The sequence below is a fragment of the Moschus berezovskii genome, chromosome 2, assembly GCF_049115385.1.
Source record: "Moschus berezovskii isolate FMDL1 chromosome 2, NW_MosBer_1.0, whole genome shotgun sequence".
Lineage (NCBI taxonomy): Eukaryota > Metazoa > Chordata > Mammalia > Artiodactyla > Moschidae > Moschus > Moschus berezovskii.
Window position 1 is genome coordinate 9,366,328 of NC_142461.1, and position 13,164 is coordinate 9,379,491.

General features: G+C 56.1%; 1 protein-coding gene across 11 annotated transcripts; it reads left to right on the forward strand.

Annotated features, from left to right (window-relative positions):
• The first annotated feature begins 687 nt into the window (after positions 1-687).
• Positions 688-12,559, forward strand: CNKSR1 (connector enhancer of kinase suppressor of Ras 1). Of its 11 annotated transcripts, XM_055410536.2 has the most exons (21): positions 688-826; positions 3,513-3,670; positions 3,772-3,953; positions 6,206-6,290; positions 6,712-6,753; positions 6,832-6,936; positions 7,537-7,596; positions 7,702-7,770; positions 8,048-8,149; positions 8,236-8,306; positions 8,381-8,457; positions 8,608-8,714; positions 8,793-8,823; positions 9,230-9,393; positions 10,228-10,301; positions 10,465-10,536; positions 11,306-11,379; positions 11,539-11,600; positions 11,694-11,790; positions 11,897-12,078; positions 12,304-12,559. In XM_055410536.2, the coding sequence occupies exons 1-21, from the start codon at positions 775-777 to the stop codon at positions 12,556-12,558; spliced, it is 2,121 nt and encodes a 706-aa protein (XP_055266511.2). In that variant the 5' UTR covers positions 688-774; the 3' UTR covers position 12,559. The 11 variants fall into 11 exon arrangements, with proteins under 11 accessions (XP_055266511.2, XP_088699823.1, XP_088699840.1 ...); XM_088843697.1 differs by having other exon boundaries at positions 7,537-7,770; XM_088843714.1 differs by lacking the exon at positions 8,236-8,306 and having other exon boundaries at positions 8,307-8,457.
• The last annotated feature ends 605 nt before the right edge of the window (positions 12,560-13,164 follow it).

Consider the following 13,164-nt stretch of genomic DNA (forward strand, 5'->3'; position numbering starts at 1 on the left):
CTATATGTACTGATAAATGCATATTACTATATGTACTGATAAATACATATTACTATATCATAAATTTGTGGGTTTTAATACATTTTGATAGTAATTGTCCTCGCAATCTTCAGCATTTTGCTTTATGCTTTTAAAAGCAATGTTCTGAGAAAAGGCCTAGGGTTTCCACCAGACTGTCAAAAGTGTCCACAGTGCAGAACAAAGAGGGGGCAGGAAACCAGTTCTAAAGGTTTTAGAGCTATTAATTCAGGTACTCTGCACTGCCCTCTGAAGTAGGAGCTAATACCCATTTTACAGACAGGGAAATTGAGGCCGGGTGGGTCAGTTTACCCCTTGTCACACAAGCGAAGAAGTTGCAGTGTTGGGGTTTGGACCCAGGCTCTGGCTTTCTAACCTTTCTGTGCCTCGCTGCTGTGATCACTGCTCACTTTTTGGTCCCTTTTTGAAAAGGCCCAAAGGTCAGGTCGCATCCTGCCATTTGAGGCCAGTTTTGGGCGGGGATCCCAGGCCAGCTGCGAGGTCACCAGGGGCAGCACCACTCCCAGGTTTGGTAGCCCAGATATTCTGGGATGCCTGAAGGGCGGGGTAGGAGATGGAGAGGGAGCCGGCCAATCGCTGTGAGAGCGCCTCACCTGGCCTGCTTTGTGGGCCCAGGTATGCTAGTGGCTCCGCCCCCGGCCCAGCCCAGCCCCTCCCCAGGTCGGGGCTCCGGGAGCGGAAATTCCTGCGCGGCCGAGGCGGAGCGGGTGCGGATCCGAGAGGCCGAACTTGGCCATGGAGCCAGTGGCGACCTGGACCCCCAGGAAGGTGGCGGCTTGGCTGAGAGGTGGGTGGGGCCGGGGCAGTGCTGGGCCTGAGGCGCCCTGGGCCGGGGAGAGCGGAAGCAAGAAGGACCTGTCGAGTTTGTCAGTCTGTTAGTCCGCAAGTGTTTACAGAGCGTCTGCCGTCAACCCGGCAGAAAGACAGTCGAGATGACCCCGGTGGGGTCCCCCGAGGACCTAGAAGCGGTCTCCTTCCCCCACAATAGCCCAGGCAGTGGTTCTGTAATGAAAACAGAAGGAGTCGCCCCAGCTGACCGCCCGCAGTGTATCTCATCTTCCCTCTGCCCCGGGGTGGCAGTGGGCTGTAATTAATCCCATTTTTCAGATGCTGAAAACTCTACACTAATCCAACAAGTGATTTGCTCAGGCTTTGGTCTAGGGCCTGCCCGAGGTGTCTTTTCCCTCCCCCTCCCCCTGAGGCTCCCGTGAGAGCAGAAGCCCAGGATGGGCTGGAGGGGTTGGAGGGGTTGGTACAGCACCTCCTGAGACCTCCAGGGAAGATGAGCCCAGATGGGTGGGAAAGGGCCCAGAGTGCTAGGGGACTCAGAAGTGTAGATGGTCTGCTGTGGAGCTGGGAGCTGGGAGGTGAGGACCCCATTCCTCCCACAGGGGGAGCCAGAGTTGGAGGGGGGTCAACTGGAGTTGTCTGGGGACAGACTCAGGGTGACCATCCCCAGGAGGAGCAGGGACTCAGGGCTGGAGTCAGTCTCCCAGATTGAATTCCAGGCCCAGCCCCTCTGCTCAGTTCTATGACCACAAGTCTCCGTTTCCCTATCCACAAAATGGGAAAGGCAACCCTGATCTCTTGAGGTTGGACCAAATAAGACAGTTGTGATGAGGGCCTGGCTCAGTGTCAGGGGCTGCTGGGAGGAAGACAGCACAGCGCGTTCACCGTGCATGGGAAGCAGGTGCTTGAGGCCCACAGCCATGGAGTGAAAGCTCATGAGCTCCTAGGCAAGGGCTCCTGATGTCACACAGCCGATGGGGGAAGAGCTATTGGTCACACACACATACCCCGGAAGGGACTCTGGCTTGGAATGGCAAGGGTTCCTTCAAAGAGGGAGAAAGCTAACTATTAACCTCTATGTGTATGTTTTCCCATCTGTAAAATGGGAATAACATCTCTACTTTCTAGATTTGGTGAAGATTAAATGTGTTGATATGTATAAAGTCCTTAAATTTATTTTTGAGTGTCTGCCTTATGCCAGGCTTCGGCCAGAATTAGAGATGAACACTTGTTTTAAGGCCCAGTCCTTAGAAGAGCTCATGTTCGAGTAGGAGAGGTTGGTGCTCTGGTGCAGGGGTCTGTGGCAGCACAGGGGGCAGTGAGCGCAGTAGGGGGCCCTGGCCCAGCCTGGGGAGCCGTGGAAGGCTTCCTGGAGGAAGTTAGATGACCAAGGACATGAGGGAGCTGGAAAAGCAGTTCAGGCAGAAGGAAAGGCACCTTCGGGGACCGTGAAGCAAAAGCAAAAGAGCCTCCTGAGAGCTGCAGGGAGTTAGTGCTCTGGATCTAGAGCTTGACGGGCTGTGCCAAGAGATGAGACTGGAGAGGCAGGTGGTGGCCGGGTCACACGGGGCCTTGCAGATCATGGTAGAGAGTCTGGCAACACATACCATGGGGGCTGTTATTGACTGAACCAAGGGAGTTGGTCAAGCAGATGACATGTGTCATGTCATTTAATAGACATGATTAGAAGTGACGTGTTTTTATTTTCCCCATTTTTTTAGGTGGAAACAGGCACAGAGTAATTCAGTTACTTGCTCAGTTGCTATCACTCAGGTCTCCCTGACTCCAAAGCCTTGCCCAAGCATCAGAACCCCTGCAGGATTTGTTAAAAAGCACATTGCTGGGCCCTGCCCCTGAGTTTACACCACACAGCTTGCAGGATCTTATTAATAGTTCCCGGACCAGGGACTGAACTCAGGCCCCAGCAGTGAAAGCTCAGAATCCTAACCGTAGTCACCAGGCTGTGCATTCTGTCCCCCAAGCTGACTTATAAATAGAAGCTTATACCTTTGGACCACCTTCACCCATTTCTCCCACTCCCTAATTCCTTGCCTCTGGCAGTCATCAGTCTCCCTGTTTCTAAGAGTTTGTGTTTTTTGGATTCTGTATATGGAATAATACAGCATTTGTCTTTCTCTGATTGATTTCACTTAGCATAATACCTTCAAGGTCTATCCATATTGTTGCAATTGGCACGATTTCCTTCTTCCTGGATGAATATTTGTGCATGTGTGCATGTGTGCGGGTGTGTATGTGTGACATTTTCTGTATCCATTCATCTGTCAATGGACACTGAGGTTGTTTCCATGTCTTGCCTGTTTTTCTTTTTTATGGCCACACCACATGGCTCATGGGATCTTAGTTCCCCGACTGGGATCGAACCCAGGCCATGAAAATGAGAGCGCTGAATCCTAACCACTGGACCACCAGGGAATTCCCAGAGTTTGTATTTCTAACAAGTCCTCCAATGAGGCTGCTGCTGCTGGTCTGGGGAACCATCCTTTGAGAACCACTGCCATGTGTGATCCTACTTCTCAACTCAGTAGTAGCCTTATCTGTGAAATGGGCAGGATAGAACGCAGCCCTGGTCTCAGGGTTGGCATTAGGAGAAGGGCTCTTCCACTGACCAGAAAGGCCTTGATACCCCCCTGGGTCCCCTGTACTGACCCCTGCTCTCCCTCCAGGCCTGGACGATTCCCTGCAGGACTACTGCTTTGAGGAATGGGAGCTGCCTGGCAAGTACCTGCTGCAGCTTTGCCCCCACAGCCTGGAGGCTCTAACCGTGTGGCCTTTGGGCCACCAGGAGATCATCCTGGAAGGGGTGGAACAGCTCCGGGCCCTGGTGAGTGAATGGCAGCCCGACTGGCTGCAGCTTCCGCCCACCCTGGGGATGCTGATGGGGGGCTGGCCCCTGCCAGAGTAACCTGCCCCCTCTCTGCACAGAGCTCGGGGCTACAGTCAGAGAACCTGCAGAGCCTGACAGAGGGGCTGCTGGAGGGAACCCGGGCATTCCAGAGCTTGGTCCGAGGTCGCCTAGAGGGCTGTGTGGAGCCCCCTGCAGATGTCCTTGGCGCGGCTGTGCAGCTGGTACACGAGGCCCGTTCCCTCCTCTTCTGGCTCAACAGGTACCTCGGTCTCCTCCCAGGGTCTGAGTGACTGGTAAGGGGACCCTCCGCATCCATGGCCTCCTCCAGGGACCCGGGAGAGAAAACGAGAGCTTGGCTCTTGTTCAAATATGGTTCAGTTCAGTTCAGTTTAGTAGCTCAGTTGTGTCCGACTCTTTGTGACCCCATGAATCGCAGCACGCCAGGCCTCCCTGCCCATCACCAACTCCCGGAGTTTACCCAAACTCATGTTCATTGAGTCAGTGATGCCATCCAATCATCTCATCCTCTGTCGTCCCCATCTCCTCCCGCCCTCAATCTTTCCCAGCGTCAGGGTCTTTTCAAATGAGTCAGCTGTTCGCATCAGGTGGCCAAAGTATTGGAGTTTCAGCCTCAACATCAGTCCTTCCAATGAACACCCAGGACTGATCTCCTTTAGGATGGACTGATTGGATCTCCTTGCAGTCCAAGGGACTCTCAAGAGTCTTCTCCAACACCACAGTTCAAAAGCATCAATTCTTCGGCACTCAGCTTTCTTAATAATCCAACTGTCACATCCATACATGACCACTGGAAAAACCATAGCCTTGACTAGACGGACCTTTGTTGGCAAAGTAATGTCTCTGCTTTTTAATATGCTGTCTAGGTTGGTCTTAACTTTCCTTCCAAGGAGTAATATGGTGGGACTAGCCAAAAAAGGTTAATTGGTCTGTGTAAGGGGCTTCACATAATGGGGCTTCCATTGTGGCTCGGATGGTAAAGCGTCTGCCTTCTAGGCGGGAGATCCAGGTTCGATCCCTGGGTTAGGAAGATCGATCCCCTGGAGAAGGAAATGGCAACCCACTCCAGTACTCTTGCCTGGAAAATTCCATGGACAGAGGAGCCTGGTAGACTACAGTCCATGGGGTCGCAAAGAGTTGGACACAATTGAGCGACTTCACTCACCTAAGGGCTCTGGGTTCCCTGGGTTCCCCCCCGACCTCCAGCTTGTAACCATGTCTCATCAGCAGCACTGTATAAGGAGCTGGCTGTCCCTTCACTGGCCGCTGCTTGTCCCAGAGGTCCCAGCTCTAATGTCACCTCCTCAGGGAAGCCTTTCCCATTACACACTCTCAGAGCTTCCTACGTGTCACAAGAGTGGAAGTTAAATATTTTTTGAATTTTTATTTTTTGGCTGCGCTGGGTCTTCCTTGCTGTGGGCAGGCTTTCTCTAGCTGGGGATGCAGGGGCTGTTCTCTGATTGTAGTGCGCAGGCTGCTCATTGCAGTGGCTTCTCTTGTTGCAGAGCACAGTCTTCAGGGTACATAAGCTCCAATAGTTGTAGCTCATGGGCTCTAGAATTTGTGGGCTTCAATAGTTGCAGCACATGATTGCCCTGTGGCAAGTGGGATCTTCTCAGTCCAGGGATCGAACCCATATCCTCTGCATTGGCAGGCAGATTCCTAACCACTGGACCACCAGTGAAGTGAAGTGAAGTGAAAGTCGCTCAGTTGTGTCCGACTCTTTGCAACCCCATGGACTATACAGTCCATGGAATTCTCCAGGCCAGAATACTGGAGTGGATAGCCTTTCCCTTCTCCAGAGAGTCTTCCCAACCCAGGGATTAAAACCAGGTCTCCCGCATTGCAGGTGGATTCTTTACCAGCTGAGCCACATGGGAAACCCAAGAATACTGGAGTGGGTAGCCTATCCCTTCTCCAGCAGATCTTTCCGACCCAGGAATTGAATCGGGGTCTCCTGCATTGCAGGCAGATTCTTTAACAACCAAGCTATGAGGAAAGCCCATAAATCATTATTGGACCAACAGGGAAGTCCCTAACCATTATTGGTGTTCAGTTCAGTTCAGTTCAGTTGCTTAGTCATGTCCGACTCTCCACGACCCCATGAATCACAGCACGCCAGGCCTCCCTGTCCATCACCAACTCCCGGAGTTCACTCAAACTCATGTCCACAGAGTCGGTGATGCCATCGAGCCATCTCATTCTCGGTCGTCCCCTTCTCCTCCCGCCCCCAACCTTTCATCTGTCTCTCCAGTGCCTAGAACCAAGCCTGGCATTCATTAAACACTTGACAAATAAATCCTGTGCTAGAGTCTGTGCTAAAATAAATGAAGTCTGCACAAAATCAATCTGTGCTGAAGATGTATCAGTCATCTCTTTTACCCCAAGCCAAAACCCATCAAGGCCTTAGATGCGTAGTCGGCTCAGGGTGGTTCAGCGACCTGACTGTTAAGCTCAGTCCCCTAACCACTGCTCCATCCTCCCCTCTGCCAGGTACCTCTTCTCCCACTTAAATGACTTCTCATCCTGCCAGGCGATTGGGGAATTATGCGGGGAGCTGGGCCAGGCCTTGCAGGAGGTAGGAGATCCAAGGGCCAGACTTGGCCGAGGCTGTAGAGACCAAGTCAGGCTAGAGCTTTTTATAACTTGTGAATCAGCACAGGTTCGGGGGTGAGAGCAGGGATAGGCGAGAGCAGGAAGAGAGGAGGCCCGGCCACTGGGTAGGGGGTGAGGGGGTGTGGGGGCTCCTAACTGGCAGGGGCAGCTCAGCAAGTTTGATCTCAGGAGGGTGTGGAGCGGGGGAGGGCATGTGTGGTGACCTCAGGGGGCCCGGTGTCAGGGAGATGGGACCGTGGGGCCAAAGTTCTGCGGCCATGTCGTTCCGGGAAGGGGCCAGGGTACGGGACATGCTGGGAGGGACCTCAGGGAACCCCCCCTGCCCTCAGGAGAAGGCAGGCCACCCTGCTTAGGGCCGGCCCCTGCTCTCTCTCTGCTTCCAGGACTGTCCAGTGGCTGAGAAGGAAAGCAAAGTCCTGAGGATTGTGAGTCAGGGGCTGAGTGGGCTGTGGGGATGGGGTGGGACGGGACTCAGGCTAGACATCCTGCCCTCCATCCGCCAGTGCAGCCATGTGGCCGGGATCTGCTGCAACATCCTGAGCTGCTGCCCGGAGGAGCTGCTGGTGCAGAAGGCTGTACTAGAGCGAGTCCTGCTGGACGATCCTTCGGTGAGCCCTGACCTCTCACCTCTGGTGCCCCCAAGCAGCCTCGTGTGGGCCCAGAAATCTGATTCTAGGATCCCACATAATCCTATCCTGTTACGGCTGGATGGTCCTTTCTGTACAGACGTTAAAGGTTCAGAGAACCTCCCCTGGGGTCTCACCGTCATTCAGCCCCTTCTCCAGTCCAGAGGAGCTGCAGCAGGTGGGGTCTCGGTGACACATGCCAGTCCTGGGACACAGACCTGGCAGGTTAGGGGAGAAGGGGAGAGGACATGAACTTTTTTGCTTCAATCCTTGACCAGTTGGGAAAACCCCAGCCCTGCCCTGTCCTGCTCCTGTCCCTTCTTAAGCCTTCAGGAGAGTTGCTGAGAATCTGAAAGCCCGAAAGTCAGTAACCTGTGCCCCTCAGTCCTTAGGGGAAGAGGAAGCAGGGCCCAGAGAGGTGCAGCAGCAAGCCCTAAGTCACACAGCAAGTCAGGCAGTGCCAACTTGAGGCCAGCTCTCTCCCCCTTTTCACCCGCCTATGAGTCCTGGTGCCCAGTAGGGGTCCTGCCCACTAGCCCTGCAGCCCCCTGACCCTCAGTGACCGCAGCCTTTGCCTTGCAGGGCCTGGAAATCTACACCACCAGCAACTGCCTGCACTTCGTGTCTCGAGTGGGTGCCCAGGTGAGAGCCCTCCACCCTTCACAGCCACCCAGCCCCACGGTCCTCTTTACCTGCCGGCCCAGCCCCGTGAGGGTGCACCCCTCTGAACCCCACCTCCAACACCAGGTCCCCACCAACCCCCAGCTGCAGGTCCTGCCTGGAGACGAGATTGTCCAGGTCAACGAGCAGGTGGTGGTGAGTGAGGGGATGGGCACGGTGGGAGGAGGGGGTTCCTGAGTAGAACCCAGGTTGGTGGGTGGACAGATTCCCTTCCTTCGGGAGACCAGGGTGGTGAGCTGCTTGCCGTGAGGTCAGCCAGCTCACATGGGTCCGAGGGGCTCCGGGAAGCTTCCTGGAGGAGGGTGAGGGGAGGCTGAGCGCAAGGCTGAGAGAGTGATCTGAGGGGAGGGCTGTTGGGTTGCCCCAGGGGGTCTCGTCCAGGTCAGTCCAGCCCCGTGTCCCCGTCCCCTAGGTGGGCTGGCCCCGCAAAAACGTGGTGAGGGAGCTGCTGCGGGAGCCAGACAGGGTCAGCTTAGTGCTGAAGAAGGTCCCAGTGCCAGAGACACCGCAACAGGTACCTGCCACCCTCCCCGCCCCACGTCTGCTTTCAGACCTGGGTGTGGTCCCCAGCTCCATCACCTGTTTCTGGTTGCTCCTTAGACCCCTCCGCAGCCCCTGGACTCACCATGCCCAGTGAGCCCATCACCAGCTCCAGCCTCGGTGTCTCCCAGGTAACAGGCTCGGGCCCCAGGTGGGTCTTGGAGAGTGAACCACAGCTCATCTCATCTCTCCCCCATCACTCCAGGACCCCATCTAAAGACATCTTTGACTTCAACCTGTCTTCAAACCCAAGTCCTGGACCCAGCCGTCCTGCCTGGACAGGTAATATCAAAGCCCCACGTGTTAGCAGGTGTTCCAGAAAAGGCATGTGGGGTGTCTGACTCTGACCCTGGGCTCTTACACCCCCAGCCTACCGCTGGGCCTGGGTCTGAGGCTCATGGAGCCTCTCTCTCTCTTCTCCCTCCCTGACAGACTCAACCTCCCTTGGCCCCGAGCCCCTGCCCAGCCCCCCTGCAACCCCAGCCACACACCCAGCAGAGGTAGCAGACACTCCAGAGCCCCCAGAACACCCTGATAGGGTAAGTTCAGGGGATCAGTGGGGAGGGGTATGTGGCTCTGGATGCAGACTCTTCTCTAACTGCCTGTGTTCCTTTCAGAGTCCTGTCCCTGGCTCCAGGAAATCAAAAGGTATGAGATGCACCTGATTGGGTAGGTTGGGGGGGTTTCCTCTGATCTGAGGCACTCTTAGAAGTCTTTACAAGGCTGGGCAAGACCACCCTCCCAGCACACACATCTCACACTTCTCTCCCAGACACAGTTCTGTTTCTGGGGTCAGACAGACCTGTGCTCCCAGCCTAGACCTCTCATCAGCTCTGCGATTTCTGGGCAAACAGCTCGTCCTCTGATCTTCACCTTCCTCATCTCTTAAAATGAGAAGTCACCCCCCGCCCAGAATGACCCTTGTTACAATCCAAGCACAGAGCGTGGGCTCAGAAACATCCACTGGGGGTTCTCTTGGGGGGCCAGGGAGCAGCTTTAGGGGTCCGGGATGCCCCGCCAACCCCTCACTGACCCTTGTGCCATGCTACTGCAGGCGTGGCGACGCGCCGGCGGGTGTCGTGTCGGGAGCTGGGCCAGCCCGATTGTGATGGCTGGCTCTTGCTCCGCAAGGTGCCCGGGGGCTTCATGGGCCCGCGCTGGCGCCGCTGCTGGTTCGTGCTCAAGGGACACACACTCTACTGGTACCGCCAGCCCCAGGTGAGACCCCATACACACACAGACAAGTGAGTCACCTCAGGGCCACAGCTCCTGTTCCTCCTCCACCATCCAGGCCCATCATTGGTCACCGGTGGGCCTCAGCGTTCCCATCTGTACAATGGGGACACTCTTCAGAGAGAACTGAGGTGTGTGCAAAAGCAGTTTGGAAAAGGTATCACAGGCCATGTGGAATCACTGATTCTGCCCGCCTTTCCTTCCCCTTCTGTTAATCTGTTCATCCAGTGATGGGTGCTCAAGCAATTGTCTGCTCATTCCACTAACATTCAAGGTGCCTACTGTATAACCAGCTCTGGGCTGGGCCCTGGGACATGGGGGAGAACTGGACCTTTTCTGTTTCTCAGGCCAGTGGGGACAGGGATGAATACACAGGGACAATACAGGAACATATAATGTGATGGAGGAAGAGCCCAGGGGTGGGTGGGGTCCCTGCAAAGGTGACCAGTCCACCTGAAGAGTGGCGAAGGCTTCCTGAGAAACTAGTGCCTGAAGGTTAGTTAGATGGAAAGGGGAAAGAAAAGCAGGCAGGGAGACGGGCATTCTGCAAAGCAGCCTCGTCTGTGTCTGTGGCGGAGCAGATGTGTGAGCGGGCTCCTCTTTCCTGGCTGTTTCTCTGGATAGCTTGCCTCCCATTTCCAGGCACAGACACACCCCTTGGTCACAACCCTACCCCAGCTTCCTGCCCTGGGCATTGAGAGCTGAGCAGGTAGACAGCCCAGGAGATGCCCTTCCCCGCCCCACCCCTGCCCCTCAGAGCCTGCCTGGGCCTCAAGGGTGTTGGAGCTCCAAGCTGACCCTCACACTGTGATCCCCCAGGATGAGAAGGCCGAGGGCCTCATCAATGTCTCCAACTACAGTCTGGAAAGTGGACAAGATCAGAAGAAAAAATAGTTAAGTCCTGGGCTGTGACAGGCCGGGGGTGGGGAGAAAAGGGAGAGGCAGGTGACAGGAGGGGCGGGGTGGGGGCAGCAGGTGGCTGGGATTCCCAGGCCAGCCTCTCTGGGTTCGGGATGGGCACCCCCAGGTGAGTGAGGCCCCTCTGCTCCCCGGCAGTGTGTTCCAGCTCACCCACAACGTGTACAAACCCTTCATCTTCGCTGCTGATACCCTGACAGATCTCAGCATGTGAGTGCCACCCTTTCACCCCCCACAGCTTGCATGTGAGTGCTCGGGGCCTGGGCTCAGGAGCCTGGATTCAGATCCCAGCTCTTTGAGAGGGCTCGTCAAGACACTTCCTTCTCTAAGCCTCAGTTTCACCTTCTATAAAATGGACTAATAAGAATTCCTATCTCTCAGATTGGCTCTGAGGATTAAGTTAGAAGATGATATAAGTGAAAGCCCCACCCAGCACTCTTGAGAGTCCCTTGGAGTGCAAGGAGATCCAACCAGTCCATCCTAAAAGAAATCAGTCCTGAATATTCATTGAAAGGACTGATGTTGAAGCTGAAACTCCAATCCTTTGGCCACCTGATGCGAAGAACTGACTCATTTGAAAAGACCCTGATGCTGGGAAAGATTGAAGGCGGGAGGAGAAGGGGACAACAGAGGATGAGACGGTTGGATGGCATCACTGACTCAATGGACATGAGTTTGAGTAAACCCTGGGAGTTGATGATGGACAGGGAGACCTGGCGAGCTGTAGTCCCTGGGGTTGCAAAGAGTCAGACACGACTGAGCAACTGAACTGACTGACTGACTGACACCCAGCATACTACTGCTGCTAAGTCACTTCAGTCGTGTCCAACTCTATGTTACCCCATGGACTGCAGCCTACCAGGCTCCTTTGTCCATGGGATTTTCCAGGCAAGAGTACTGGAGTGGGTTGCCATTGCCTTCTCCAAGCCAGCATACTGACTCAGTGGAAGCTCTCTGAGACCCATTTGCCCCTCCACAGGTGGGTGCGTCATCTCATTACCTGTATTTCCAAGTACCAGTCTCCAGGCCGGGCCTCCCTGCCCCGAGAGGAAGGTGAGTGTCTCACAGCGCTGGATCCCACCGAATCTCACCTGAGCCTCTGCTTTCCTCCTGGGGTGGGGGCTGGGAATCCAGTTCCCCAAGCCCACCCCTTGGCTTACCCAACCCTGTGAAGCTTCAGTGGGTCCCCCCAACTGCTCCTGTCCACCCCAGACTGCTACAGCGAGACAGAAGCCGAAGATCCTGACGACGAGGCAGGATCCTGCTCAGCCTCAGTGAGTCGGGGACTGGTGGAGTGGGCGGCGGGGTGAAGAGCAAGGTGTGGAGCTCAGACTGATAACCCTCCTCTCCTTCCACCCTGTCCGCAGCCCAGCCCGGCCCAAACTAGGAGTCCGCTCCATGGAGATCCATCACCTGCAGCCACCCCGCAGGGCAGCCCGCGGACCTCCTTCAGTCCTGCGACAGGTGCGGAGCAGAGCAGGGGGTGGGGGCGTTGGTGGGGGCACGGAGCTGAGACAGGGCTGGGGGCAGGGGGGCGGGCACCCCCTCACTCTGCTCCCCGCTCCCACAGACAGCAGCGAAGGGGCCCTCGAAGGAATGGTCCGGGGGCTGAGGCTGGGTGGCGTGTCCCTGCTGGGCCAGCAGCAGCCCCTCACTCAGGAGCAGTGGCGAAGCTCTTTCATGCGGCGCAACCGAGACCCCCAGCTCAATGAGCGCGTGCACCGCGTGCGCGCACTGCAGAGCACGCTCAAGGTCAGCAGGGGGCGCCCAGGGGGCTGGGCGCTGGGCCAGATGTCTAGATGTCTAGCCCTCTCTGGCTCGGCTGCCCACCTGGATCCTGGAGCCAGGCTCTCGATTTTGAGGATGGGGCCTGGCGCTGGCTGGGATCTGGGCGCTGGGCCCCAGAGCTAGCTCTGGGCTCGGGCGCTGCCCCTTCCTGGGGTGATCTTGGCCCCTTAACCCCGACACCTCTTCCAGGCAAAGCTGCAGGAGCTGCAGGCTCTGGAGGAAGTGCTGGGCGACCCCGAGCTCACCGGAGAGAAATTCCGCCGGTGGAAGGAGCAGAACCAGGAGCTCTACTCGGAGGGCCTGGGGGCCTGGGGAGGGGAGCAGGCCGAGGGCGTTCCTGACCCCAAGGAACAGTCTTCCCACCCGCTACCCTCTGACCCCGAGGCGCACTCCGCTTTCTGCCCCCTGACCCCAGAGAATGACCCCCGACCTCCTGACCTCTAACCTTGGCCAGTACCCTAAGTTTCTGACCTCCGGCCTTGAGGACAACCTCTGACACATCTAGGACAGAGCGTCCCTGCATGCTGTTCTGAGTTGGAGGTAGTGCTTGTCCATGGTTCTGTCCCAAGCTGACTGCCTCTGCTCCACCTTCCATCATTTCTGCTCCTCTGCCCGCCCTGGAATGGGGTAAAGTGAAGTGAGCTTTGTGCCAGGGAAGGAGCGAGAGGCAGGGGTGCAAGAACTTTCTCTTACCCTGTGCTCTACCTGTGCCCCCTACACCCCTCAGCGCGTCTCCATTCCCCAAGCCAGTCTGTACAGAAGTTCCTCACTTGAACCAGTAGATACTTTTCAACTAAATAAAGTCAGTTTAACTTGAATCTGCATGTGCCTTTGACTTCTGTATTAGAATCTGGAATCTGCTTCTGGGAGGGGACAGGGAGGAAAAGCTGTCAGATGGGGGTGAATGCTCTTGGTAAGTAGCCCATTGCACAGCCCACCCGTGGGGTCTCTAGCTGAAGCCCCATCCCTACCAGGATGGTGGGGGCTTCTCCTTAACGCCCATCTCTCTCCAGCCCTTCAGAGACCTGATGGTGTTGTCCTGCCCCATCT